General features: G+C 41.5%; 1 protein-coding gene across 1 annotated transcript in view; it reads left to right on the top strand.

Annotated features, from left to right (window-relative positions):
* AGBL1 (AGBL carboxypeptidase 1) overlaps positions 1 to 26913 on the top strand; it is a 276165-nt gene that overhangs the window by 26449 nt on the left and 222803 nt on the right. Inside the window, exons 5-13 of the mRNA XM_063345380.1 lie at positions 760 to 797; positions 11677 to 11885; positions 16764 to 16929; positions 17905 to 17978; positions 20732 to 20848; positions 21850 to 22451; positions 24397 to 24480; positions 25458 to 25544; positions 25916 to 26064. Of these exons, the coding sequence (XP_063201450.1) occupies positions 760 to 797; positions 11677 to 11885; positions 16764 to 16929; positions 17905 to 17978; positions 20732 to 20848; positions 21850 to 22451; positions 24397 to 24480; positions 25458 to 25544; positions 25916 to 26064 (1526 nt within the window). The remainder of the gene's footprint in view (positions 1 to 759; positions 798 to 11676; positions 11886 to 16763; positions 16930 to 17904; positions 17979 to 20731; positions 20849 to 21849; positions 22452 to 24396; positions 24481 to 25457; positions 25545 to 25915; positions 26065 to 26913) is intronic.

Genomic DNA, 26913 nt, shown 5'->3' with positions numbered 1-26913 from the left:
GTTGGTGACCAGCTCCCATTCAAACGAGTGCTATGCCAGCTCGGGCAGGTTGAGTTGCTTACCTGCACATTGAAATGATACAGAAGGTCAACAGAAATCTGTGAATCTCTCCCCTCTACCTCCTTATTCTCCAAGCTCTATGAGGCAAGTGGCCTTATTGCAGTGTTAGTATCTTTCTTACAAGTCCTGACCTGAGTGGGGACCGCTACATGCCACTGTAATGACAAGACGTTGTTGTAATTAAAAAACAAACAAACTTTCCTTTCTGTTAAAGCTGGTAGGAGTGAGGATGGGGGTGAATCTTGTTTTGGGCAAAATAGAGAAGGGAGTGGAATTTGGCTGGAAATGCTCATGTGGATGTCCCAGCTTGATGCAGAAGTTATCTACTGATGTAGATAGAAGGACTGGTGTCTGGAACGGGCATGTGCTTAAGCCTCTGATACAAAGAAAGAGCTCTGGGGCAACAGTTTAAAGACTTGCTTCATTACTTTGGATATGTGGGTGTTGCTTTAAATTTAATGGTCACTGCAAATTAGTATAAGACTAAAGCTAGAGGGCTAATGGTCTCTTAAAATTAACTGAGTCAGCTACAGAGACTGGATCCTCCGCTGGTGTAAAACACTGCGGTTCTGTCAAAGTCCATCATAAGCTGTCAGTTTAGACCAGCTGCGAAGCCTGGCCCAGAAGACTGTGAAGATGAAGGTTACAAAAATTATCCAAGAAATTGACATTATTTCTCCATCTCTCTTCTTTCCCCAGGGCAGCCGTTGAGGCTCTGGCAGCTTTGCTGAAATCAAGTAAGCTTTTTTTTTCTTCATATTCTTTCTGACTTTCCTTTCTGTGCTGTGCTGCTGGACAGAATGATCCTGTTGAACCTCATTTTCCCTTGGTGTCCCCTCTTCCCTCAGTCCCCAAGAGCACTGCTTAGAAAAGAGAGGCAGTAACGCCTCCCGTATGTCTAGCTATAGTCCCGTATGTCTAGCTATAGTCCCGTATGTCTAGCTATAGTCCCGTATGTCTAGCTATAGTCCCGTATGTCTAGCTATAGTCCCGTATGTCTAGCTATAGTCCCGTATGTCTAGCTATAGTCCCGTATGTCTAGCTATAGTCCCGTATGTCTAGCTATAGTCCCGTATGTCTAGCTATAGTCCCGTATGTCTAGCTATAGTCCCGTATGTCTAGCTATAGTCCCGTATGTCTAGCTATAGTCCCGTATGTCTAGCTATAGTCCCGTATGTCTAGCTATAGTCCCGTATGTCTAGCTATAGTCCCGTATGTCTAGCTATAGTCCCGTATGTCTAGCTATAGTCCCGTATGTCTAGCTATAGTCCCGTATGTCTAGCTATAGTCCCGTATGTCTAGCTATAGTCCCGTATGTCTAGCTATAGTCCCGTATGTCTAGCTATAGTCCCGTATGTCTAGCTATTATTCTTGGAGTCCCATGGGTCTGGACACCCAGATCTATGGGAGACAGTGCTCTAGGTCCCAGGCAGCAAGCTGCTGAGGGAGCCAGACTAGACCCTTATTTTGAGTATTTAAGGAACAGTAGTTGGCCTGGGGCTTGGTACAGTGGAAGAAACAGGGAATCTCTTCAATAAGCGCCCAACGCTTATTGCTCTGTTCCAGCACCACTGGAGAGTGGTGCCTAGGACCTGTCTGTCCTGTGGTGCTGTTGTACTATGTACTTACCTGGTAGCAATGATGCTGTTGGCAAAGGCTTGGAAAACCTCTGTAGTCCAGAAGAAATGACATTATTCTCCCTTGCAAGCTTGTCAGGTCTGATAATGCGTAGACAGGGCTGAGCCCCAGCGATTGCCAGGGTACAACCCTGCTATGGCAGGCTGTGCTTAACGCTTGCACCACCTGGCTAGGGGTGTTCAAGACCTTAACATGGATTCTCAGTCACACACAGCTGGTGTGACTGTTCCTGAAATGAACGTGCTACTCTTTTCTTTGCCTTTATCCCATCTGAAAACACTTAGGTTTTTATTACCAGAATTTAATAAAGCTTTGATTAAGAAAGAGCACTCTACTATTGCAGACAATCTACTATACGATAAATCACAATGGTGTATTGTCCTTCTCTCTCTCTCCCCCCTTTTCTTCCCCTCCCCCTTCTCCTTTTCACAGTATTAGGAATAAATGCATTTGAAAAACTGTAGCCCTGGCAGCAGTGCTTAAATGAGCATGCTGCAATGTGATCGTGTCTGAGTTGCATCAGTTCAAGTGATGAATTCTGAAATAATGCCTCAGTATTAACCTTGCTGCCTAGATTTAAAGGTCACATTATTGCAACAAGGGAAAACCTTCTGGTTTGGGTGCTAAATCTTAATAGGGAGTTGTGGGGCTATTCCACAACTGCTTGCGATACAAAGGCAAAATTAGCCTTCTGAGTAGAAAGAAATTTACAGAGAAGGCTGGAAAAGTGGAGTAAGAGCTGAAAGCTCGTCAGGCAGCTTGAGCTTTTCTCCTGCACTCCTGCTTTATGGTAAGTACTGTGAATGGGAAGTGAAATTCTGTTGTCCCAAGATATTTATAGGCTAAGTTTTCTACTTGAAGGCTTGTTCTGGGTCTAGAGATGAGAACAGCATATAGAAGTGGAGGACTAATTACCAGGGGAAGCTGTGAAATGTAGTCTCCTGAGGAGTGGCAAACACATGTTGTAAAAGCTGGGGGGGGAAGCTGACAATGATCTAGAGAATCTAAAATTCAGCTCCAAATTCTCCCATCCCTTTTTCTCATGGAGTGAGGTAATTTTTTAAAGCCATTTACTCTTAGAAATTTTTGTGTGACTCTTCTCAGTGAGTCTATCTTAGTTGTGTGTTTTTGTTTTTTTTTCCTTTTAAGCTTTTTGTGCTTTTGGTGGTACATAGAAGTCTTCCAGTACCCAAAGAACATACCGATCATTCTGGTTGGTTGTTTCAGGTGCTTTCACAGAAGGTACAAAAAAAAAATGAACTCCAACAAGAATTTAGTTCATCAAGCACAACAGTCTATAAACTCACTCTGGTTAATCACTGTGCTGTACAGATGAGGGTTCTGATGTTCATTTGTGCTGTTGACCCTTGCAAACAAAGGCATTGCCTGGGAGAGACATCCCTTGGTTTGGAGACACCCTTCCCAGTTTGCTGTTATGCATCCTCTTGTCCTTTATCATTCACAATCAAACAACATTATTGCAGCAACACCAGTTACTGTTTAATGGAAAAGTGATTTTTAGGAAAACACATGGTCTGTTTTCAGCTGATGTTCTTTTAAGGTGCTGAACTGGGACTTGGGAAATGGTGCTAATACTGTGAAACCAAATGGAGCACCACGGCCCACAAGTCAGCTTGGACTGTTTTCTGCAGTTTGATGCAGAGTAGTCAAGAATGTCTTTTAGTTTTCTTTGTCCTGTGGCTCAGGACACAAGAAGCTCCAGGCTTCTGGAGCAGACTGCTCTGGTAGCTGCATACAAATGAGCAGGCCGTGCCTTTTGGGAGGTGTGGGTTAGGAGATGTGAAAAACAGCTCTGGTTCTTCCAGAGATAAATTCACCATGTCTGGAAAAAAGCTGAATTCTTTTTCATGGTTGTGTCAGGACAGCTTTGTTTGTCACAGTTAACTTATTTATGCCCACGACCTCGGTGCTTTTGAATGGTGCAGGGGTCCTTGGAAAGTTAAAAATCAAATTGGATGAATACTATAGCACTTGAAAATCGTTTATGAAAACAAGGGGTAAAACTACATGGAGAAGCATCCAGAAGCCTTTTAGCATGTTTTAGATGGGAAACAAACTAAATGGGAGGCAGGAATCCTGGAACGTGCTACAGTCGGTGCTGAATCGCTGGACTGATTATTGTGAGCTGCTTTGGAGACTTGCTGGGAAATGGTGGTGAGATCCAGTTTTGCTGGGGGTGAAGGCTATAAAACAGGACCAGGTGGCACCCATTCTTGAGGATGTCCCTGTAGGGCTGTCATCCTTGAGTGCTTCAGCCCAAAGTAATCATGAGGGTCACGGTTATACACCGAGCTGTGCTGGAGGGAAAGCGTCCCTCTTCCTTTTGGCAGTTCCCTTGCGAGCTGCAACGGGAAAACATACAGTAGTTTTAAAGGGAGCAGGCAGATGGCAGTGTGTCTCCCTGATGGATTTTGGAAACATCCATCTTCAGCTCCTCAGGCTTCCTTAAGCTCTACTTGAGACTTCATCCACCTGCAGAGCCACGGGCTGGCTAGAAACTGTTTGGCCTCTGTCTCTTTCCTAACAGAAGCTGATGCTAAATGCCCACTTAACAGGTGCATAATGGCAAGAAGCAAGATCTGCCAAGAAAGAAGGCATCAGAGTAAGAAAAAATTACTGCTCCAGATGTACCTGGGAAATTGTTACTGTTGTTTTCAGAGGGGAAGTATAGGCTTGTCCAAATAAATAACTGATGGAACACTACAAACTTGTGCTTCATCCACAACAGCAAAGAAATGCTTGGAAACCCAGTGCAAGACGAGAGCAGCTTTGGTTGTCCTGTTCTTCTGCACATAGTGGCAATCAGTGACAGTCACAGGACTGATAAATAATGGAGGAATAGAAGTTCAGGTCCCTTTTAATGACAGTGCTGCATCTTTCTATCAGTGTAAGCTTGGATTGCTGATGTAGTGAAGAGGTTTCTTGCCTGACCATCAGCCAGTTTCTCACTCCTGCCTTCTTATGTTCTTTCCAAGCATCCCATGGGACTTTACTGATTCTTGCATGCTACTCTCCCAGTTACTGTTCTTTACCTGCCATGCCTACAAGCACTCAGCAAACAGCTTGTAGCAAGTCTATCCTCCATTGCCTTGCTGTTTTGGTTTTTTTTATATCTGTTGTCTTTCCACCACACTGTTAACTTCCTCTGACTGAACTGCATTATTATACAGCTGAACATGTTGCTTGGTAAATATCTATAATGGTGCCAAAGTGCCATGAGAGCATCAGGAATTTTTTACTCTTCTCTTGGATCTTACAATTAAGCTTTCCAGTTATACCTGTCCGTCCTTCCTTCTTCAATTTCTAGATGTTTACTACAGCCCAGGGTGGGGATGAGAGAGTAGATACTGGTAGATTTAGATAAATGGAGGTGAGATGAGGCATGGCATCCTTCCCAGAGTCTCTTCTCTCTGTCCCAGGGTACACCTGCTACTTTTTTCAGCTTTTTCCTTGTTCTCCTCTGTATGTGTGTCTTTGTATCTTGCTCAAGTTCTGTCTTAAGGCCTGAGGACCTCATTGCTAAGCCCTCCTTTGCCTGCAAGAGGTCTGGTGGGGAGGGGGCATATCCCAGCTGGAGCCAGTTTGAGCAGTGGTGGAAGGTGAGGACTGCCCTCCATGTCTCTCTTAGACAGAGGCTCTATTGCTTTTAGTGAACTCACCCCCCACCACCACCCCCAAGATAGAAAAGGCAAGCCATTCCCTGTTTTGTGGGAGTGGGGAAAAAAACTTGGATACCTGATATATATAAGTGCAGACAAGTGGATACGTGGGAGTTCCAGGCTAAAGGCAGTGTGATGGCCAAACTGGACACTGCTGCTCGGCACCTCGAGCCACACGATGGCGATGTTATTATAGGGATCCCCGCTCCCACCAGTGCTTAATCCAATATTTATTTTTGGCGAGTAATTTGTTTATCAGCAGGTTATTTTAATCTAATTTCGGTTGTATTTGTTATTCCTGACTATCTGTACTTCCCAGAATTAGCAGCTTGCATGTCTTTAAGGAAATTAGCTAGAGCTGATCTCTAAGGCATTTGCTCAGCGGATATTGAAGGAAAGGGCTAGGGAAATGGGCAGGGCCCTTGTTGCAATGCTTGCCTAGTGAAATTGTAATGAGCAATTTAAAAAGACAGGTTGTGGTGACCCTGTGATCATGCTTATTTCATCAAGACAATTCTGTGTGTTAACAGCAGTTATTGCTGTTGGCCTTTCCCCTCTTTTTCTATAACTCTTCCTTCCTTCTTTTGTTTTCTCTCATTTAGCGCTCTTTCCTCCTCATCTTCTGTCAAGTAACCTTTATTTAACCTTTCACACATTCTGTTGTGGTTTTGGGTTTTTTTGTTTTTTATCTTTTTTTTTATCAAAGCATAAGGATTATGCCTTGTGGACGGCGGGATAAAATAATCAGTGTCACTCTTTTCCTTTTATGCTGGCATCAAGGAGGGGCAAGTAACTGCAAGGAACAGAAAGCAATGTTCTAGCACATAAGCAGATTATGGCTTCTGAAAGGGTCTGCACCCTTTATGGCTGAATTCATAGTGCTTTGCAACACATCCACTGATACAGGTCTTTGATCTTGTGTCAAAATAGCCCTATGCTTAAACCATGTCAGTTCCCGAAGCCAACAGCAAGATGTTTGTGACTTGCCTAATATTTTGCCAGGTACACATTTCTCATGATCAGTTTATGACTTCATTACCCACTTTGGGATTCAAACTCCACTTTCAGCCTGGTCCCAAATCTGCCATCACAACCTGTAGGGTGTTTGTGATCAGAGTTGAATTTTGCAAATCATTCCTTTCATAATCATCTAAACCAAGTTCTGTATCTATCCTTTTTTCCTGAATTTTAGAAGCTAATAGCCTTGAATCTATATTTTTAAGTTTAACTCTTTGAGAAGAGACACTTGGGGTTGGGGGGGGATATTCTTTGAATGTCCTTTATATTACCTTCCCCAAGACTGCCCTTTCATTCACAGACCTACCCCAAACTGAAAGTAACTCAGTGCTCCAGAGAAAAAGGTTGGTTTCAACTTCAGGGGCATGGCAGCTTCCCACTGTTTTGCTCCTCAGGGAGGGTATAATGGAACCATAGTGTCGAGGAGCTGCATTATTCTCTGACATCCTTAATAGTGACTGCTTACTGCCTTTGTCTTGGCATGGGCAGTGTTTGTGCCTCCAGTGATGATCTGGCTCCTGAAAATTCAGTGGCTGCACTTGAGGAAGTCTTCCAAATTCTAGGATCCTTATTTGAACTCTTTCAAACCACTTTGGTCAGAAAAATCAAGCTGGAAATTTTGTGCAAAAAATATTCTTTTGTGGATTGCCAGCTCTGAGTTCCAACCAGAAGATGCTGCGAATCCAAAAAATAAAGGAGAAAGAGGAAATGTTTTTTGAAAATCAGTTTGCTTCTGGGCTTAGTTCAAAAGTTTCGAAAGGGTTGGCTTGTTGCTTTTTTTTGCTTAACTTTCATATGTGAACAATGTAACATGGGCAAATTAGAGAAGAATCACCATGTCATAATACAGTTTGTAAGACTGTCACTGAATTGGACAACACCTGGAACTAAAACAACTGCTTTGGAGTAGAAGGAATATTCTTTTTTGTACTGAAGCTAAGCTTGTGGCTGATTCCTGGTCTAGGAGCAAAACATGGCACTGGTGGTTGCTAGCAAATCCTTTAAGTGTTCTCTACTTCTGTGCCAGTGTTGTTCATCTATCCTAAATGCTTAAATAAATGCCTGGACCCTGTGAAGTTTACAGGGCACAATTAGAGTAGTCTTCTGGCTTCCAACAAGAGTTAAGCTAATAACAGCTTCTTGCTGGAACTGTAGAGCCCACTAGGTCGGAATTCATCCCAGCACTTGACGGGTGCCTAGGTTTCTCCATGGGGATGATTCATTTTACTTCTGTAGGGAATCCTCATCCTTATCTCTAGTGAAAAAATGGCCTCTCGATGACTGAATACAATAGCTGTTTTCCCTTTGCTTTAGGAGGTATCTTGTGTGCCTTATTCCCAAGAGGCAGTCTCTAGAGGAGAGTGGGGAAGCTGGAGACTTTCTTATTCCTTTCACTCCTCTAGGTGCTATAGGGTTAATTTAGCAGAGCAGCTTTATCTCCAAACTGTAGCAATGTATGTTCTTGGCATAATGAATCAGCTGAGTGGCATCAACAAAGAGATTTAAGCAGATAGACAGAAAGATAAATATCTCTTTGTTCTGCCTGGTAAGCAGTGCATTGCTCATCATATTTCAGGTTGACTGTAATTCAGTTTTGTGATTAAATATGCTGCGTGTTTTCCAGTGGTCCTTGTATTCCTGGCAAAGACTTCAAAGGAGACTGGAATGCGAGGAGGGCTTCAGAGATGTCCACTTAAACACTAGCAGTCATGAGACTCTTATTTGCTAGACTAAAACCCTAGCTTTAGAGTTTGTCCTTGTCCCCCAACACAAAATCAGAATTCTCTCAAAACTGGGGATTTCTTTGTAGTGTGATCCTCGTGCTAATTTAGATGCATCTTTAACCATTTGATGCTTCCACACATTGGCTGTGCATCCATGTCAAATGTGTCTGGGTAACTGCACAGATTATTTAGGCCAGATACTCTGTGCTGCAGTGCTTAAGCTTTCCCTGGTTGGCAGCACTGCCCTGGAGGCCCGAAGTGGAGGGTCAGTTGTAGAAGCATGGGAAACTAAGATGACACTGAGCATTCCCTTATCACCCATCCCAGCCTCAGAAGGCAGAACTGAAACTCTTGCAAACTATGCCAGTGACAGGTTTGGGGAAGGTGATGAAGACAACACCTCCCTGTCAGAGATGCCAGAATAAGATTAGGAAGACAGACAAAGCATGAGTCAAAACAGGAAGCACCATCCCTGAGCATTTCTGAAAACTGCGTGAAAGGACAACTTCCACTGAACACTGGGTGTATCCAGGGGGAAGGAAAGGGACTAACAAAAGAATAACAGCAAAAGGGTCAAAAGGCATAGGACATTTTACCACTTACTACACAGATCATGTGTACTCACTCCAGGAGGAGCGGGTTCTTGCTGCCTAAAAATCTGTGCAGTGCTGCTTGTACCTGTATGATTCATTTCCACTATCTGTATCTGTGCCAAAATATAGATACATACCCGTGCAGGTGCATCCCTAGATGGAGAGACCAACAGACTCAGACAGGTGGGGAGGCCTCCTTTTTCCATTCTGCCTTCTGGAGATCTTGGCATATTTCCCCCTTCGCTTATTTGCTACTTTATTGACTATACAACTGAAAAAAATAGAACAAAAAGATAAGAAAAACACTGACAACACAGGACAGCAAAGAATCAATGAAATCAGACAGAAGAAACAAAATGAATGGTTTTTTTGCCCCTTCAGCAAGTAATTCTTATTGCTTCTGATCAAAGTGCTGAGGGAACTATAGTTCTGCCTCTTCCATCTCCTCCTCACAGAACAGACTATCTCAGCTTCACTTTTCAAAACAATGGTTTTGATCTTAAAGGTGATAAGTGCTACAGAAAACATGAGGAGAAGCAAAGTTATTTTGCCAGCTTCCTCCGTGCTTTTCATCCAGTGATTAAAAGCTGAGGCATGGGACAGTTGTGTGTTCTGTGATCCAGGCCCTGGATCCCTGTGAGCTGGGATCCAAATGTGGAAGTCTGTCCTGAAAGAAGCAAGGAAAACATCACAAATGTGTCTTATGAAAATTATTTTTAAATAAATTCCCCAGCAGCTTTACCCACAGTGCTTTCCAGTGTTTCCCTTGTCCTACCAACATTGACGCAGAATGCTTAGACTTCAAGCACTGAATGCCAGGGGCTAAAAACCCCTAGATCTAGTCCAATTTCATCTGCCTCTGAACAGTTTAGGGAAGCTCCGAGTTTGATCCAAATTGTCCCTACCTTACACTCCCTGACTCTCTTCTTGTCGTGTTTTTCTTATATACTTATTGACTTTTACAGAGCTTCCTGAATAATTCTTCAAGGAAGATTGACTGATTTAAGGGGTTAGGCATCCTGCAGGTTAGTAAACATGACAGCTGGTTGAGGATTAACAGGAAATCATGAATAAAATCATTGGGATTGATAAGGGATTCTCAAGCAATTAAAGTTTTCTTGCAGGAAGTCAAATAGAAAAAAGAAACACAGTGAAGGTCAAAGGAGAAGTATGACCTACATGCTGACAACCACTGAGCCCTAAAGTAAAAGTTGTACTGGCAGAGTTAGTATGAGATGGCTAACAACAAGGGGATGAAGTGCTAGAGAGGCCTGCAGGCCAAGGCATTGGAGACTGGGCAGAGCTGTGTTGGACTGGAATAGCTGTAGGACCAGCAGGTCTGTGCGGAGGTATGTCAACAGGATGGTGTGAAGGTGTGGAGCAGGATTAAAACTAGTTGGCAAACTGGTTTGGGGGTGCTCTTTGTTGCCGGCCTAGTGGTGACAATGGTAGATAAAACTGCAGGACAAGACCGGGTGGCAGAACTACCCTCCAATCCCTTCTCCAGGTAAGAGATTGCTAATGTACTACAAAGAGCAGACTCAGGTGACTTCCTTCCGCTTTCCAATACCTCTATCTACTTCACCACTGGGATTGAGGTTTGCTGCCTACTAGATGCTTCCTGGTTACTCTCTCCATGGCTTCCCTTGTTACTGATTTTCTTTAGGCAGCATCTTACCCCTATCTGTTCTCTCTTAACCTCTAGCTGCTTCTCCTGTCCTGTAAATCCCCACTGATGACTTTAACATTCCAGGTGTGAGAGGCTCTTCCACTTTGTTTAATGAACTGGAAATGAATTGGAGCCTACTAGCTCTGGAGAACCCATACCAAGAGCCATCTGTTGTGGGCTGCAAATGCTGATTGGTATTCAGGGAGCTGAGCTCCAGCCTTACGTATGCTACCTGGCCCCTTGGTTGATTACTGAGCTCTTGACAGCTTCTAATGTGTGTCACAGCGAGGAATGTCAGGACTAGTCAGGAAAATATGTTTAGGCAGGTTTGGTTTGAAGGGAGGGAGCCTAGAGTCTGGTATGGCTTCATGTTTGTCCTGCGGGGCAGGGCAACAAGCACAGTGGGTGAAGGGATGTGTTTTATAATACTCAGCAGAACTTGTATTTTGTCACAGGTTTTATAATCTTCTCCTTTTAGTTTGGTGTCCTGGAGCTACATGATTAAGGAAATATTGCAGCTTTCATTTTATATTTTTATAAAGCTTATTTAAAAAAAAACATTCTTATTTTCTTGTCCATACGGTAAAGCCTTTTAAATGTAACCTGAATGTGGCCTTTAAAATCTCAGAACCAGGAAGAAACAGGAAAAAAAGCCCAAAATGCTGTTGTTCATGTTGGTGTTTTGCTAATTTTTAAATACTGTGGGTTTCCAGAATCATTTGATTCATGGCTTTTGTTATACGGGTATGTGTTAGAAAGTTAAACCTAATTTTGCTGGCTGTAACAGGATTGTACAACTACAAGGCTTCTGAATTTGTTGATCTCAGCAAGGTGTTCTCTCAGGACTGAAATACAGCACGATGTGAAGATTATATGTCCTGCTGTTGACTAATCTTATTGTTCTTTAGCTTTTCTCACGCCTCAGGAGCTTCTTTAGTTTCAGGAACCCTTGTGGTGCTGCAGTCGGAATTAAGTTTATTAGCGTTTGAAAGGAGATATAGGCTCTGCCCTTTCCCCAGCCATGGTTTGGTTCATCTGGAGGGTTCTGGAGCAGCCATTTCCACCTAGATAGGAGAGAGACTGCTTCATTTTTTTCCACATACAATTCCAAGAGCCTAGCTCATGCTTAGCAAATAATAATATCCTACATGATGTATGCTGGTGGAAATTTAACTGAGACCATTAAGCAAGAATGAGGTGTTAAAGTCCAAGTTTGAGCCCTTAGTAGCCATGTGGTTATCTAACAGCACGAGCAGTGGAAAGAATTTAATTTCTCCTTTTCTCCTTGTTTTCAGAGTCTAACAGCCGACGGGCAGTGAACAGAGGCTACCTGGGTGGACTGCTGAGGCTCTATCAAGACTGGCATCACAATGACGTCTCCAACAACTACATTTATATTCGTAGGGGTCTTCTGCTCTGTCTAAAGCACATCACCAACATCCATCTGGGCAGGGAGACTTTCCTTGGTTCCCGGGGTATGGAGATTCTCTTCACAAGCATACAGGTAAATGGTGCTTTTGTGCTTAAGTGAGATGGATTGGTAATTATTGCTGGGTTCTACCTCACAGTGCAGGGAATCCCATAGTTTTATCCTGAATTTATATAACATACGAATGAAAAAAATGATAATGTTAAAATAAAAATTATTGGCTTTCTTACAGTTAGTACTTCAGAAAAGCTGAAATATCTGGGTTTAAAGCTAATTTTAATTCCTGTTGGGCCTCGTGGGAATTGTAGTCCAGGCTTTTTAATGCTTTGTTTTTTTTTTTGTTTTTTTTTTTTTTGTCGTTCTCCCCCCCCCCCCACCCCATGGATCACATTGTCTGCTTGGACTTCCTCTCCTAAAGAACAGTGCAACATCTCCTCCACAGAAGCATTGCTTAGGTGTTTCATGAGACGTTTCCTTTCAGGTATCCAGATGGATAATTCCACCCAACTAGTCTTTTCAACAAAAAAAAAGTGTTGATTTAGCCAGGCCTTTGATAATGAGGAACATCCATCAACTGTTTTTCAGGAGGCCCAGCTTTAATCTTGTGAAACATTAATGTGGGTCCATCAAGATGACATGGTCCTGAGGATGGGAACCACATATGGTATAGAAAGGGCAGGTAGAGAACAGTACCAGTTTCCTCCGAGTCTCTCACCAATGATCTTCTGTAGCCTTCTTTGTGGAAGTCATCTATGGAAAATCCTTCAGTTCTTGACCCATGTGATTCCATAAGGCATGTTTCCATTGTCATTCTCGCTGGCCAATGCATTATCTCCTTCTAGTATCATCACAGACAAAATGAAAAATATGTTCCCTTCTCCAGAAAATCCATTGCCTTATGATCCAGTGTATTTTCTTCTTTACCTTTCCCATCACTGTCATGAACAATTCTATTGTGACTGAAGGATATTTCTTACCAGTAGTAGATGGTAGATTGGGAGAGGTTTTTTTCACCTTATTTTCCTCGTGAGGAATTGACTGTTTGTTCAGGTAGGATGAGGTGGCCAGGACCAGCAGATCTTTCAAAGGAAGTATGACCTCTGTTAATGAGAAGTCCCTGGTCTGCAGAAACTTGAATAGGGTGGATGGAAACAGCTGCTTGAGGGTAGATGTCAGCTTGTTCCCTCTCAAGAGCCTTCTATGGCCTGTGTAGCTTTCTGAACTAACATCTCCTGATAGCTCAGCCTGGGAGCAACCCCATGGAAAACGCAAACATGGGGTCACCTTGGGTGAACAAACAAGGAAATGACACACTAAGACTCCAGTGAACACTGATAACTCTAATCCTTCCAAAGGTTAGAAGTGGAGCGGAAATGAGAGCTTCAGGGGCCTTCAGTTTGCTTTTTTTTTTCCCTACTGTGTGCTACTAGGGAGATCTTGATAGGGAAATTACCAAGGTTAATAGATTCAAAGCTCAATGTTCCCTCACTTCTTTGGGATATTGTCAGTCTTACAGTGTCTCTCCAAGACATGAGGTGACAGGAGGAGTCTGGCAGTCCTAGGAGGTCTCGCGCGTGCTCTTCCCCACTCTGATCTGAGGTAGAGGCTGCTGCTGCTACTGAAGTCTTCATAATCTTCATGGTAGACAGAAAATGGGAAAACTATCCTCCTGAGAAGAAGGATCTTACTACTGCAGACTGTAATAAGAGAGAAAGAGACAGAGATGGGGCAAGGCAAACAATTCCTGCTTGGCAAAGCAATGTCTCTCTCTGTGTAGACAATATTTTAGCGCCTTTAGGAATTTGCTGGCTGTAGTGATTAGCCTTGACCAAACTCTGAGCAGCTAATGAGATTTTAAAGATGTTAAAAGCTGGCCAGAAAAGTTCTGCTGAAACTTTAAATATTTCTTTTAATCCATTGAAATTGAAAGTTTTGCCAAGATGGGTTTGTTTTAACAACCTCCAGTGGAACTCCTATTTACAAGGTTGGTTTTCAATTGAAACCTCTCCAGCTGCTTATTGTATGGGTTGATGGACAGCTGAAATACCTGAGCTTTTAATAGCCTTTAAGCCTATGTCTTTACAGGAAAAGCCAACAGTTCAAAGGCTGTCTCCTTACATAGATTAGAAGTGACTGCTACTTTATTTGAGGAGAATTTAGAGATATTTTAAGTTCTGCTTCAACAGGAATGAAAAATAATTTTAGATAATGAAGTCATTTGTGAAAAGGAAGCACTTTCTGCTCCCATTTCTTTTTCCAAGCTCAGTTTAGACTTTCATGGCGGTTAAAGGGTATATTCACATTAGCAACTGGCTGTCTTTGTGTGCAATGACAGAGAGCTGCCTACTCTTTTGAGACAAGAAAACAGGTTTGTATCTGCTTTAGGAAAGACCGGTGCATGGAATATTATTTTATTATTTTATCACTTATCCATCTGATTTCTTAAGCTCGCCTGGTTTCTCTTCAGCCTTCCTGTACTAGAGTCTACTGTAGGATAACATATATTGCACTCTATATTTCCCAGTAGTAGTATCCATTAGCATCACTACCTTTTGCCTTACTGTCATATTGAAACCTCCTTTTTTGTGTACATCACATACATATCGTAATATCTGGACTATTCCAGATTCAGTAGAGAAAAGATTGAGTGCGGAGGCTAAAAAGCAGATCCCCTGAATTCAAGTTAGCTTTACAGAGGTTTTCTGAGCTAAAGATTCATTCTCTTCCCTCATTCACAATATCCCACTGAAAATAAATGGGACAGTTCACACATATACAAAGCAGTCTCCTGTCTATTTCTCAGGTGTCAGTAAAAAAGGCTTTTCCAACACAGTGACAGAACATTTTTCAGTCATCTGCAAACTGTTATCTTGGAATCTGAGAGCTCTTTATGAACAGTAATGAAAATAGTCCCACAAATTCCCTGTAAGGTATCTGAAGGCTTGTTTGCTGATTTGCTCTAAAGAAAAATGACTTTCAAACAGCATCATTGAATAAGTCCATGTGTGGAAGCTTATTGTCTGGATGAACATGTATTGTTCTTGACTGTCTCAGTTCACTTGGCAGTGAATTAAGATGGCTGGCCCAAGGCAGGCATTTATACAGTCCATGGTTCTAGCAACAACAGAATGGTTTTAGTAAACTATAGTAAGACTGTTTAAGAAAGTTGTTGTGTTCCCACATGTAGACAAACTTTTTCCTTTAATAACAAGCAAACAAAGGCAACCAAACACCACAGGAACAAAGAAATAAACTGAAACACTGGAAATAGAAACCAGTCCTCCTGGTATTTGCTCTAACCACAATAAAACTTTCCTTGGAGATGCTTTCAAAATTTTCTTCTCTCTCCCCCTTGTTCCTAACAGCCAGAGATCTAGAAATACGTATTAAGATTCTTGTAGTGAGTCTTGTAAGCATGTCAGCTTTAGATGATTTTTCTAGCCTCCCTACAGGAATCCTGGTTAATCCCACTGAATCTTATAATGCTGCTCAATCATACATGAGAAAACAGAATAAAATCCTGTACAACCAAAAAAATTAATACAGCCATTTTTCTGTTTCTGATTATAATAAAGTACTTTGGTCATCTTATTTCTTGTTTTCTGTCTAGCCCAAATCCTGACTACAGGCTGCCAGACAATGGCACAAAATATCTATTCTGCCCTCTGGGCTATTCCATTTTATCTGTGCTGAAGGGATGCCAAAATATTAAATGGTATTAGAATGTATTGTAATATTCCTCTTTTGCTTTATAGAATGTTCATGCTGCTTATTTGACTTGCATTCCTGTTATGATGAGCTAAGTCTTAGTCCCAAACCACTAAAGATAACATGCTGACAGGCATGGTACAACTTAAGAATTTAGGTAGGATACAACATTGATTAGTCAATCTCTGTGCTGGAGGCTGTGGTATAGATGCACAGTGCTTGGGGAAATCCGATGGCTTGGTTTTCTGAGCATTGCACCTATTGGTTCTAAACAACTTCACCTTTGTGCAGCAGCTGTAATTTCCTTATCCAAACTCTGTCTGTTATATTGAAGACACACAGCTATGATGATCTCCCAGAACATCTTTGGTTTTAGTTCTGGGGAGAAGGGGGTGGTTCTCTTTGCAACAGAAAACCAAGGACTTCACTTGCACAGCATGGTAACAAACTGAAGTATTCTGTGTCTTCAAAGTGCATTTGGGCTCTCGCAGCTCCTTACGTGTCTATGTCCTACTCTGGATTATAGGAGTAGAAAACGTGGGATACTACAGGAATTCAATGTTTTATGACTAGGTGATATTTTCAGAATAACTATCGGGCATGACCATATAGAATAGAGTACAGTGAGAATGCTCTCTTTGAGTATAGATTGTGTACATGGAGTACAGTGAAGTAATGGTGTAACTCTGCTAGCTTACCTGTGTATTGGTAAAATAGCTCTGGATGTAGTTGTGGTGAAGATCCAAAAGCACAGATTTTGGCATGTGTTGGCAGCCAAAGCATATACATGGGCTCCTTGCAGGATTTTCTTTAATCCATATTAAAGAATATGTGCCTTCAGTGCTACATTACCTGTGTTCGCTAGGATATTTAGCTTATGCTACTATTGTGCCTTCCTTCAATATACCCTGACTATAACGTTTTAGAGCAGAGCTGGGGGATGCTGTGTCTTCTAAATGACATGCATCAATGGAAGTCCTCTGAGGTCCATGCTAGCCTGTATTTCTGTTAAAAAAAAATTGACTGCAAGAACTTGAGGTCTTGCTGTTCCAGGCAAAATTCTTTTGGAAGTTTGGAGGAGGGGACAAAAACCGTATCAAAACAAGGAGGGAGCAGAAAAAAGTGCCAGAAATATAAGGATTTCATGTTCCAATCAGAAGGGTGCTTCTGCTCTAGGGGATTGTGTATAATAGGCAGGACAATTGTAAGAGGCAATTCTTAACATTGTTCTCCTTTGGTTCCTAGGACTGTTTATTTTGCAAAAATCTGGATCCTATCATAACCACTGTAACTCAGATACTGAGAAAGTGCTACCCCAAGGAGCCTCTGCCTGTGGCAACAGTAAGAAGTTCCTATTCATTCCCTCTTCCTGGGAATGCCAAGGCTGAACCTCCGTGTGAGGGATCTGAAGGTAAATGGCTGAAGGTTGAGTTCAGCAGGAGGAAGAGGAGCCTCACATAAGAATGTAATGTGGGATCTGCGGAAGGGAATCTTGGCAGCCTAGTCCTGAGGTTTAACAGTTAAAATCAATCTGATGGCCTACAGTGTCACTCAGTAGAGATAAAACTACTCCCAGGTGTTCTCCAAGCTTGGAGATTCTGTTTGGAGGCTAAATGAGAGAGGATTAAAGGGAGCAAGGGAAAAAAAGAAGAGATCCTTCTATTATCCAAAAAATAATAGGACAGAGTGGGCATGGCAGAGGCTGGAGATACCATTGCTCCACAACAACAACAGAGGGAGAGACAATTGTGCCTGTGCATGACTGTCTGTGTGGGGAACACTGTCCTGCAGCTTTGTCAGTAAAGACTTGCAGGAAGTATTAACTTTTTCTTCCTTTGTAAAATAAAAGCAGATAGCTACTGCATGAGTAAAATGTGGAAGCACTTGCTGGAAAGCAGAACTTAAGCGCAGGCAGGACAGCCACTCTACAGAAAAGGAGAAATGGTAGACTCCATGATACACACAGGCAATTTCCCTGTTGCTTTCAGTTTCATATGGAAGAAGCTCAAATGCTCTAATGATGATAGCAGTAAAACACCCTAATCTAGATAATATAGATTAAGAGCATCCTGTAATATCATTGCAGCCAAGCAGAAAATCGCTGTATTGCTTTGCAATATGAATTGGATCCATATCATGGATTTGCCCATGGTTTTGAAAGGCAGTGCTCGAGTCCAAGAGAACAAAGCTTTAAAAAGTGGGAGGTTTAGTGCCAAATTCATTTATACTAGATTAACAAATGATATCTGCTTTAATCAGGGTTGTGGTGGGTTGTAGTTTGAAGGCATGTGGCACATACAGGAGAGATTGCACAGATTTCTGTGGAGGGCCTGAGAGGGATGTTGGGTTGAATGCTTTTGCCTCTACCTCTTTTCTATTTCTGCAGGTGACTATGAGAGCGACGGAGAGGATGAGGTTGAAAAAGACCCCGATAATGAGAATGTGGAGAGTAAGGAGGAGGTAGGCATATGAGCCATAGCTTCCTTAATCATTCATATGCTGGAAAGTAAAACTCTTCATTGTCTGTTTTGACATCCTGATAAGCTGTCTGAGCAGAGAACGTAGATATGCGTGTGGTCCCACGTAAATATACTACATGAATAATAGAATAGTAGAAGGATACTTCGACTGCAGAGAGGCCCTTGCATTATCTTAATTGCCATACTTGTCACCCAGGATGGTGCGGGTTTGGTGACTTCTCCGCTCCTGCAGAGAGACTGACCAGTGACTATTAGAATCACGTGCACAGTCAGGAATAAATGATGGGTCTTTGATTCTTCTAGGGGTGTAGACAAGAAATGGCGCTTAATAGGCAAAAACTGAATTATCACCTAGGAAAGGCCAGCCCTTTTCTCCTTCCTGTATGAAAGCATCTTTGGGTTGTGCACCTACCCTAAAACAAAAAAGTTAGTTCTCTTAAGCCACAGCTGGGCCATTTGAACCTAGATTCCTTCTTTATTTGCTGCCACGCACAGACAAATAATATAATGAATTAGTCAAGACTTCTGACTTCTCCCCTTGCATTCTCCCTGGCATGACCTAACTGGCAAAACCCCCCAACCTAACAGCTGAGGATGAGAATGCAAAAATTTTTGTTGTGAAAATACATACAAGCACATATGCAAATGTGAAGGAATGAATGCTGCTAATAAGTCTCATCCACATAAAGTGGTTTGGGAAGGCAAATTAAAGAAATGAAGTTGCAAATATGGTCTAATTAGATATGATTGAGACTTCTGTGGAAGGGCGTTTTCATTGCTTGCTGTGTCTTTTTCTCCTCAAGTATTAAACTGATGTCACCCAATGAAAAAAGGAAGTTAAAAATCCCAAACGTATTAGCTCAGTGTCCTAACTTGCCCCTGTCTGTCTGTTTTTATTTGAATATTAGAGTTCATCAAGATGCTTATTAGGAACAAGGTTTACAGTGAATTTATCCTCTTCTTTAATTAGTTATTAATTCAGAAACAGATCCTATATGTCTCTGAACTATTTCATTATTCATAAAGATTTACCAGGTAGGTGTAAGCAGGGTTGGTTTTCTGTTTTGGGGTTTTTTTTTGGTTTGTTTTTTTTTTTTTTGCCTAAGAGCTTACTCTGAATATGAATTTAAAGTACCGTTTGTCTGGTGTGCTGGTCATATATCACCCATGACAAATCTTTCTAAAGTGAAAAACAGGGAATGGATAATGAACTTTCAGTTTACGTTTTTTGTATGAGCTATCACTTGCACAACGTTTCCTGGTGTTGATGTGATTTACAAACATTTTCACAGCTACATAATGTGTATCTGTGCATACTGGTAATACCAACCAAACAGAAACTTGGCTCTATGCTTCCATCAGTAACTGTTCAGACAGTTTTATGAAAATCAAAATCATAACATCAACCATCCATCCTTCTCTACTCAGATCTTCAGTAAGTTTGAAGCTGCTCATGCATCATTAAGCTGTTAGTGGCACATCCTTTTAAACTGATCTTAAATACTCTGTGCAGCTCTGCACTGCCTTTTTAACTAGGCCCAAACAGCAGTTCAAACTCTGCTTTGCGATACAAGTGTGGCTCAGGGTTTGAAATGCCATGGATGCTTTGCAATTCTGGCAATTTTTATTTTTTTTCTTTTAATAACAGCTTCAGAAATTAATCTGTTTATCAGGAGCAAACCACTTCTTTGCTGGCATTTGGTAGGGCATGCTTACTAATGACATGTGGAATTATTTGAATAATGCTGTAGTGCAACGGCCAGTCATCAATGCCAGGTCCGCATCCTTCCCTCTTGCCCCATCTATTCCTGGTTTCTTGTGCAATGACTGAATGCTTGACACAGTTCAGGTTTGATTCTTGTGTCTGATATGGAGGCAGTTGCACATCAATGCCCAGTTGCCTTTGTGAAAGTTTCAGATATAGTTTTATCCCTGATTTGCTGATAGTAGAGACCTAAAAAGCTTTTTTTTTCCCCATATAAAAATATCAAGAAAGTTGGAGAGTACAGAAGATGGATTGAGCAAGAGTTTCATAGATTTTTATAAGCAGTGTTGAGAGATAAAAATAAAATATAAGCAATTGGTGCCTGTGAGTTCAATGATACAGATGTGGGCCTTTCTGTTTGATTGGTAGGCACTCAGAGAAACCATGTGGTTGTCTAAATCAAAAATAGAAGTGTCAAGCTTTCTAATTTTGCCGATAGCCTGTGAGGACAATTTTGCCTTCAATATAGTCCGAAAATTTTCTTGCTAAATATACTCTTTTTGATTATTGTTTCTTTGAATCAGAACATTACTGGTTATATCTTGAGGACCTGTGCCTACTGACTTACGCATTAGCAAGAGAATAGTTGATATTATCCTCAGAAATAACTAGTAGCTGTTGGTGTTTCTTATTTTGAAACCTCCCAAGCTGAGGTGCTTATAAAAAGGCTCAAGTTCCAGTCTTGATGCTTCTTTGGAACTATCTTTTCATGGTATCCTTACTTAGGTACTCAAATACCAAAACATCAAACTCTCCTTTTTCATGATGTGGTCTTTTCTCTTGTGCCTCTCTTTTCCATTCCATAAAGTGACCTTAACGGCCTTCATGAGTAGGGGAAGAACAGTTATGGGACTCATTAAATGAGTACGATATCATTAGAAATCGAGGCTGTTATGCAGAATATTACTTTAACAGTCATCTTGTGGGGCATGTTTAATATATGTTCTTTTCTAATTCTGCTTTTGTAGGATTATGACTTGGAGACAGATGTGAACAAATTGAGGTCAAGGCCAGTGCTTGACCGGCCAGAGGAAGAGCTTGGACAGTATGAAGGAATGTGTCCAGAACTTTCCCATCATTTTCAGGTACTGCTATGGTGCAGTTTCGTTTATTTGCAAATATTCCAGAGTTTTAGTAGGACTTGAAAGAGTACTAACAAGAGACAACTAGACAAGGCTATTACAAGAGGAAACCTAGATGTCTTATAGGACTGGAAAAACAAAGATTGAGACTTTTTGCTATAGTTTATTGATGTGAATCAAAAGGGATAGAAAGGGAGTGATGTTTTCTGCACATCTGTCTGGGTATAGATTAACTAAGTACTATTGAATCAAGTGCCACATGAAAAATCTGTCAGATAATAATTTGTATCTTTGCTGGCAATTTCAATGGCAATATCAAGATCAGAATGAGATGTGGAAAATAAATACTGTCAACTAGTGTTTTGAAGGAAGTGATAGAGAAGATATGAACTGCCGCTGAGTGAAATGCACAGTTCAAGTCATTGTTCTATTGCAATTTAGGAAAAGAAGTTAGGAGGCGTATTGCACTCATTACAAGTCTTGGAATTTAGGAGAGCTGACAGTGGTGATTCAAATATGAATCTGGAAAGGACCACTGGCGTAATGTATCTCCTGTAGGAACAATGCTGTGACATTTATTATGACCATAAGTAGCTGAATAGGATTAACTTATACACTTGCCTGAAGGCAGGGGTGGAGTTTGGCATGACAGATTGGCCTCCTTTACCCTGCTGTAACATTTATATTCTAAAAAAATGCTTTGTGATTTTTTTTTTTTTCTTCCCTAACTTGTTAGAACAATCATCTTTAGTTGGAGATGACTCATCCAGATGACTCAATCTGATCCTTTTAGTTTCTGAGAACTACTCTTGAAACAGTTTTGAGGATAAAGAAACTCTGGCAGGTGGTCTATGGGCTGATTTTTACTCTGGCTGTGTTATTGGATGAGTACAGTTTTGGGAGACTTGTAAATATTTTTCTCTTTCTTCCTTGAAAGGTTTTCTCTGGAAGGAGGCACAATCTGGCTTGAGTTTCTTTTAATTTCTTGGTTTTTAAATTTAAAGGAGCTTGAACCGGAATCTGAGGAAGAGAAGAGCTTGGAGGACAGGACTGAGAGTCTTCTCTCTACTCCCTCTTATTTCATTCCAAGTGCTACTTCTGTGAAACGTCCAAACTACAGATGGAGAAACCAAAGTGTCTCAGAGGTGGGACCAGATCCAGGGGAAACGGATTTGAAAGTCCCACAGCAGAGCTGGACAAAGAAGGAGAAATGCAGATGGGATCCAATTGATGGAAAGAGAGATGTTGTAGAAGCAGCCCAAGATGCAGACTCCTGTGAAGGGGCAGATCCAGCCAGGAGTCATGTGCTTACTTTGCGTCCTCTCCCAGAAGAGGCTGCTTGGTACAAAAAAATGTTTTACCCTGAACATGAGACCTCAATCAATCCTAGTCCTGGAGAGAGGCTGCAGAGCTCAGACACAGTGACAAATCTTCTGGAGAAACACCAAGGGGATATCCCATTCCACAGCCCTCCCTTCTACATGGCTAGGGCCAAATGTGTGAAGTCCATACCAGACTACAAAGACATGGCATTCCCCGATTTCTGGGGTCACCACCCACCTCCTTACAGCAAGCCCATGTTGGAGCGCAAGTATGGGGTTCAAAGGTGATTGTGCTTTAATGTAATTGCCACATTGAGAGCTCTCAGGCTCAAAACTGGTTTATGTAGGTTCTGACTATCAGATCTCTGAACGTTTTAGGAAGATATCAAATGAATTTGGGGCTATCCAGTAATTATTTTTTTTCAAGGAGAATAGGCCAAACAGCAGAATGGTTTTATTTAGGCTTTCCTCCTGAGGAAAGGAAAATGGTATCTAACAGGATTATGAATCAGCAGGCGTATTTCCTATCTCTGACATGTATTTTCTGTGTGTCAGTGGGCGAATTGTGAACGGTCTGTGAGTTGCTTTCTTTGTCTCACAGGTGTGAAGGTGGTAGTGGCAACCTTGGAGTGAGATCTTCATGGTTTCTGTGAATCCATAAAGACTCCCCTATCATATTCCAAATTGTTACTGATTAAACTAGTTATTGATAAATGTATCTATGTATGTGATGGGACACTAAGATGATCAAAGCTCTGACACGGATTTACTAGTGGCTTTTCCTTAAAGTAAGCAGACCAAAACCCAGAATGAGCTGTGAATCTGTGACCTTCTTAGACCACAAATTAGAACAAATTTATTTTAGAGATGCAGAAGACTCCGTGTCCCTTCAGGATACATTTTTGCCTTCAGTCTTGCTCTTAATCCAGCCACCCTTATGTGCAACAATGGTCCCATGTGGCTTTGTAAGGAAAAAATCCTTTCTGTCCTCTTGGAGCTGTGTGTCTGTGTCAGCTTGTTCTTGGGAATCTCTCTGTCTACCCTTCTGCTGCTGTGTTCCCTCTCACGTTCTGGCTGCTCCATGGGGTCCTCCAGAAGCTTCTCCTCCTCCTCCCCTAGCATGTGCACCTGCTTCTTGGAAATCTCTCATGAGCTAGAGAGCATCAGTGGGGACAAGGTAAGTAAGCTGCCTTCCCTGCCTGCTGCCCAGCCTACTAGGAGAAGACAGCATATATGGCATGGAACATGCAGAAAGAAATTAAAACAGATCTCTTCTATGGCACAGTGCTAAAGGCTGCTGGTTTTCTCATGTTATTTGAGGTGTTCAGATGAGAGGGAAGCTGTATTGTGAAGCTATGCTGGGAGAGGAAGCTCTTCTTATGACTACCTTTTTGTCTGTTCCATGTGTGGCTGTGTGCAATGACTTTATATTTCCTTTTAGTGGTATAGGGAATTATTAGTAGATCCCAAAGAGGCTGGATTCTGTGCTAAACTTTAAAGTTGGTCGACTCTAATCAAATGGCATTTGTGAAGACTGATAATTTCTGACCTCTAGAGACATAACAATTCTTTCTGCAGAATATAAAAGTTAAAAATCTTATTTAGAGGGAAAATCACTCTACCACTGTCTCCTTGCACTGTTGCTCTAAAAGATTTGCTTTTATGACTATAATACATGTGTAACCATACAGCTAAAATGGGAATAATCATATCATGCTTCAGGGCATAACATGATTGCTGCAAAGGTTAGGAAGAAAATCTGGTGTTCCACATTAGATCACCTTTAGGGATCAGAAAACTTCAGTTTAATAATGAGTAGAAATTAGCTTGATTTAGAGTCAAGATTCACTATGTGACAGACTAGTAGGTTTATAAGTTATGGCAGATATTTCCTCATGGGTCAAGGCTGGCCATTTAGGAAATTGACGTTGACTGGGAAGAACTGGGGATAAATAAAGCTTGACAGACTACTGAGGAGAGCAAAAACTTTACAAACCCATTCATTTAACCCAAAAGGCAATGTGCTGTAACAAGAATGGAGTAGGAACTTTCTTATGGTTTAAAAAAAAAAAAAAAATGAAGTTCACCTGGAATTAACACATAGAAGTCCTCTTTCTTACCATCCTTCAATAGAACTTTCTAAGCTGCTGCTTATTTCTTCTACAAGATTACCCTTTACTGTGATTTCTCACAGTGTCATTACAATTTGCTTTTTTTTTCCCCCCTTAGGAACAAAGTACTAGATGATGTTCGCCGTTTAATCCAGCCAGGTGATGTGATAGGCAGAACTGTTTTTGATTTAGACGAGCCCAGGTGAGTAACTTAAATTGATTACTGTAACCAGGGGCACTGTCAGTGCTGGGATGGGTAGCAAGCTCAGTTTACTTGTTCATCTTTGATAAAGGTATAGAATAACCTTGGAGGTAAAGGCCCAACTGGAAAAATATACAGAAGTAGACTCCTAGCATGTGGGCCTGGGGAAAGGATTTATTGTGGAAGTCACTGGAGCAAGAGAGCATCAAAACTTTTCACATAAACCAAGAAAATCTATACATCAAAGGGACTGCATGGTGTCCCTGGATACATGTGCATTGCATGTAGTGATTTGAAACAGAAGCATGCAGGCTGACGCTGGGAATTGCGCCTATGAATCCAGACGCAGTCTCCCTGTACCCTGAAGCAGCATTTCCCATTGGGAGTGCACTTGAGTGTCTGTACAGCTAGTGCCAGAAATTGTGGTCCTTGAGAAGATGTAGCACAGGACAGTTGAGAGCATCTAAAATATGGAGAAATTGCTTTCAGCGAGATGATGAGTGACTTGAAACATTCTTTAGAGGGGGAAAAAATGTGAAGGACAGCTTGAGACAGGAGAGTTATAAATTTGTTCAAGATTAATTTAAGGGTTTCTAAGCTTATGGAAGAAGGAAACTATATAGATGAGGGAACAGTAAATATATAGTAATAGTATAGAGCTGCCTTGTGCAGTTAATAAATTAATGGAAATAACTTAGCGGAGAAAGCAACTGGAATAAAGAAAGTAAATATGACCTGGGACAAAAAGGATCGTTAGGAAGGGAAAAGAAGATGAGATTTAGAAATGCTAAGCAAGAGTAGAGAAGGATGCTGCATTGAATAGGAAGATTATGGATTTGCTCACCTATTGCTACTTCTCAGGGTCTTGCTTATAAAAAAATAAATTATAAAAACCTGTATTAGCATACAAAATGTGCCAGGGAAGACTTGTCTTTGTAGCAATCTGCAACAGGTGTCCTTATTTTGATTTACTGCAGTCATTCAAGCCCAGGTGCTCCAGGCTGTCTGACATTCTTCTCCAAGTTTGAATCGGGAAACCTTCGCAAAGCCATCCAAGTGCGTCAGTAAGTATGCCTGCAGCGGCTGTGTCCCAGCCAGCCTTCCCGCTGTGACCACAGTGTGAAATGGTGGAGTTCTCCAGGGTTTGGAAAGGCTTGTCCAGGGAAGCAGGTTTTATCACACAGAGTTTGATGCCTGCCAACACCTAGATGTCATGAAAGTAACACGAGTGAGAAAGCAGAGCTCAAAAGTTTTGACGTGACTAACCTAGTGTGAGAATTTAATGGTGTGTTTGGGCCCTGGTGTTCTTTGACTCTCAGAGGATATTAATGAATTTGATGGTACAGCCTGCTTTCCTCAGCAGGCTCAGTGGCAGACTGGTGGGTTGTTCATGGCCAACACTATTTTTATTTTTTTTTTTGGTCTTCCTTAACAGATTTGAGTATGACTTAATTATGAATGCAGATGTCAACAGCAGCCAGCATCACCAGTGGTTCTACTTTGAAGTCCGTGACATGAAATTAGCAGTTCCCTATCGCTTCAACATTATCAACTGTGAGAAGTTCAATAGCCAATTTAATTACGGTATGAGTCTTTGGGGAATTGGGATAGTCTTCGGTTTGCAAGAATATCTTTTTGATGCTGTAAAGGTTTCAAACTTTCCATGTCTATAAGGAAGACTGTAAATTTAATCTCATCTGCCCTGAAATCCACAGAGTTACTTTAGATTTGTCAAAGGACCCTTCTCTAACCTCAGAAGGACTGAGGAGTAAGCTGAATATTGAGACCTGGGAGAGGATTTGTGGGGAAAAAGTCATTTTTCTGTGTTTAGAGAACAGAACTGAGGACGAATGGTACTGGGGTTGGGAGAGGGGGAAAAAATACAATCTGTTGAAATTGAATGAGCAGCATAGGATTGGGAGGTGCTTCTAAGATTTAAATAAATGTAGGTAATCCTCAAACAAATATTCATGATTCTTTAGGCTTATCTAGAAAGGCATCTCTGCCTTTAGACCTGCTGAGACTTCTGATACTAATGATAAAAAAATTTCTATTCCTGGCTGTCTTTGAGCTCCTGTCATAGTCTGTGGTTCAGGAGGGAGGTGGCATTGCTCAGAAAAAAGCAGGGCAAATCCCAGCTTTCAATATCTGTTTTAGAAGACAAATTATTTCTTCTGCATGGAGACTGTGGCTTGAATTCTTAGCTGGCATAAGCTGGGGGTTTATTTATTTGTTTCCATGGAGCTGTGTTAATTTACACCAGCTCGAGACCTGACGGGGAATGTTTAATAAGCCCCTAATATCAAACTTTGCATTCCTCTGAAGCCCTGTGGATACAGCCTTCAACACCACCAGGAGAACTCTCTCAGGATCATTGTACCTAAAACAAATAGCACTAGGAGCTGGAATGACTTGTCACTTGTATTTGTGAAA

The sequence above is a fragment of the Chroicocephalus ridibundus genome, chromosome 9, assembly GCF_963924245.1.
Source record: "Chroicocephalus ridibundus chromosome 9, bChrRid1.1, whole genome shotgun sequence".
Classification (NCBI taxonomy): Eukaryota; Metazoa; Chordata; class Aves; order Charadriiformes; family Laridae; genus Chroicocephalus; species Chroicocephalus ridibundus.
The sequence above is the reverse complement of the archived record's forward strand: the minus strand, read 5'-3'. Positions and strand labels throughout refer to the sequence as shown.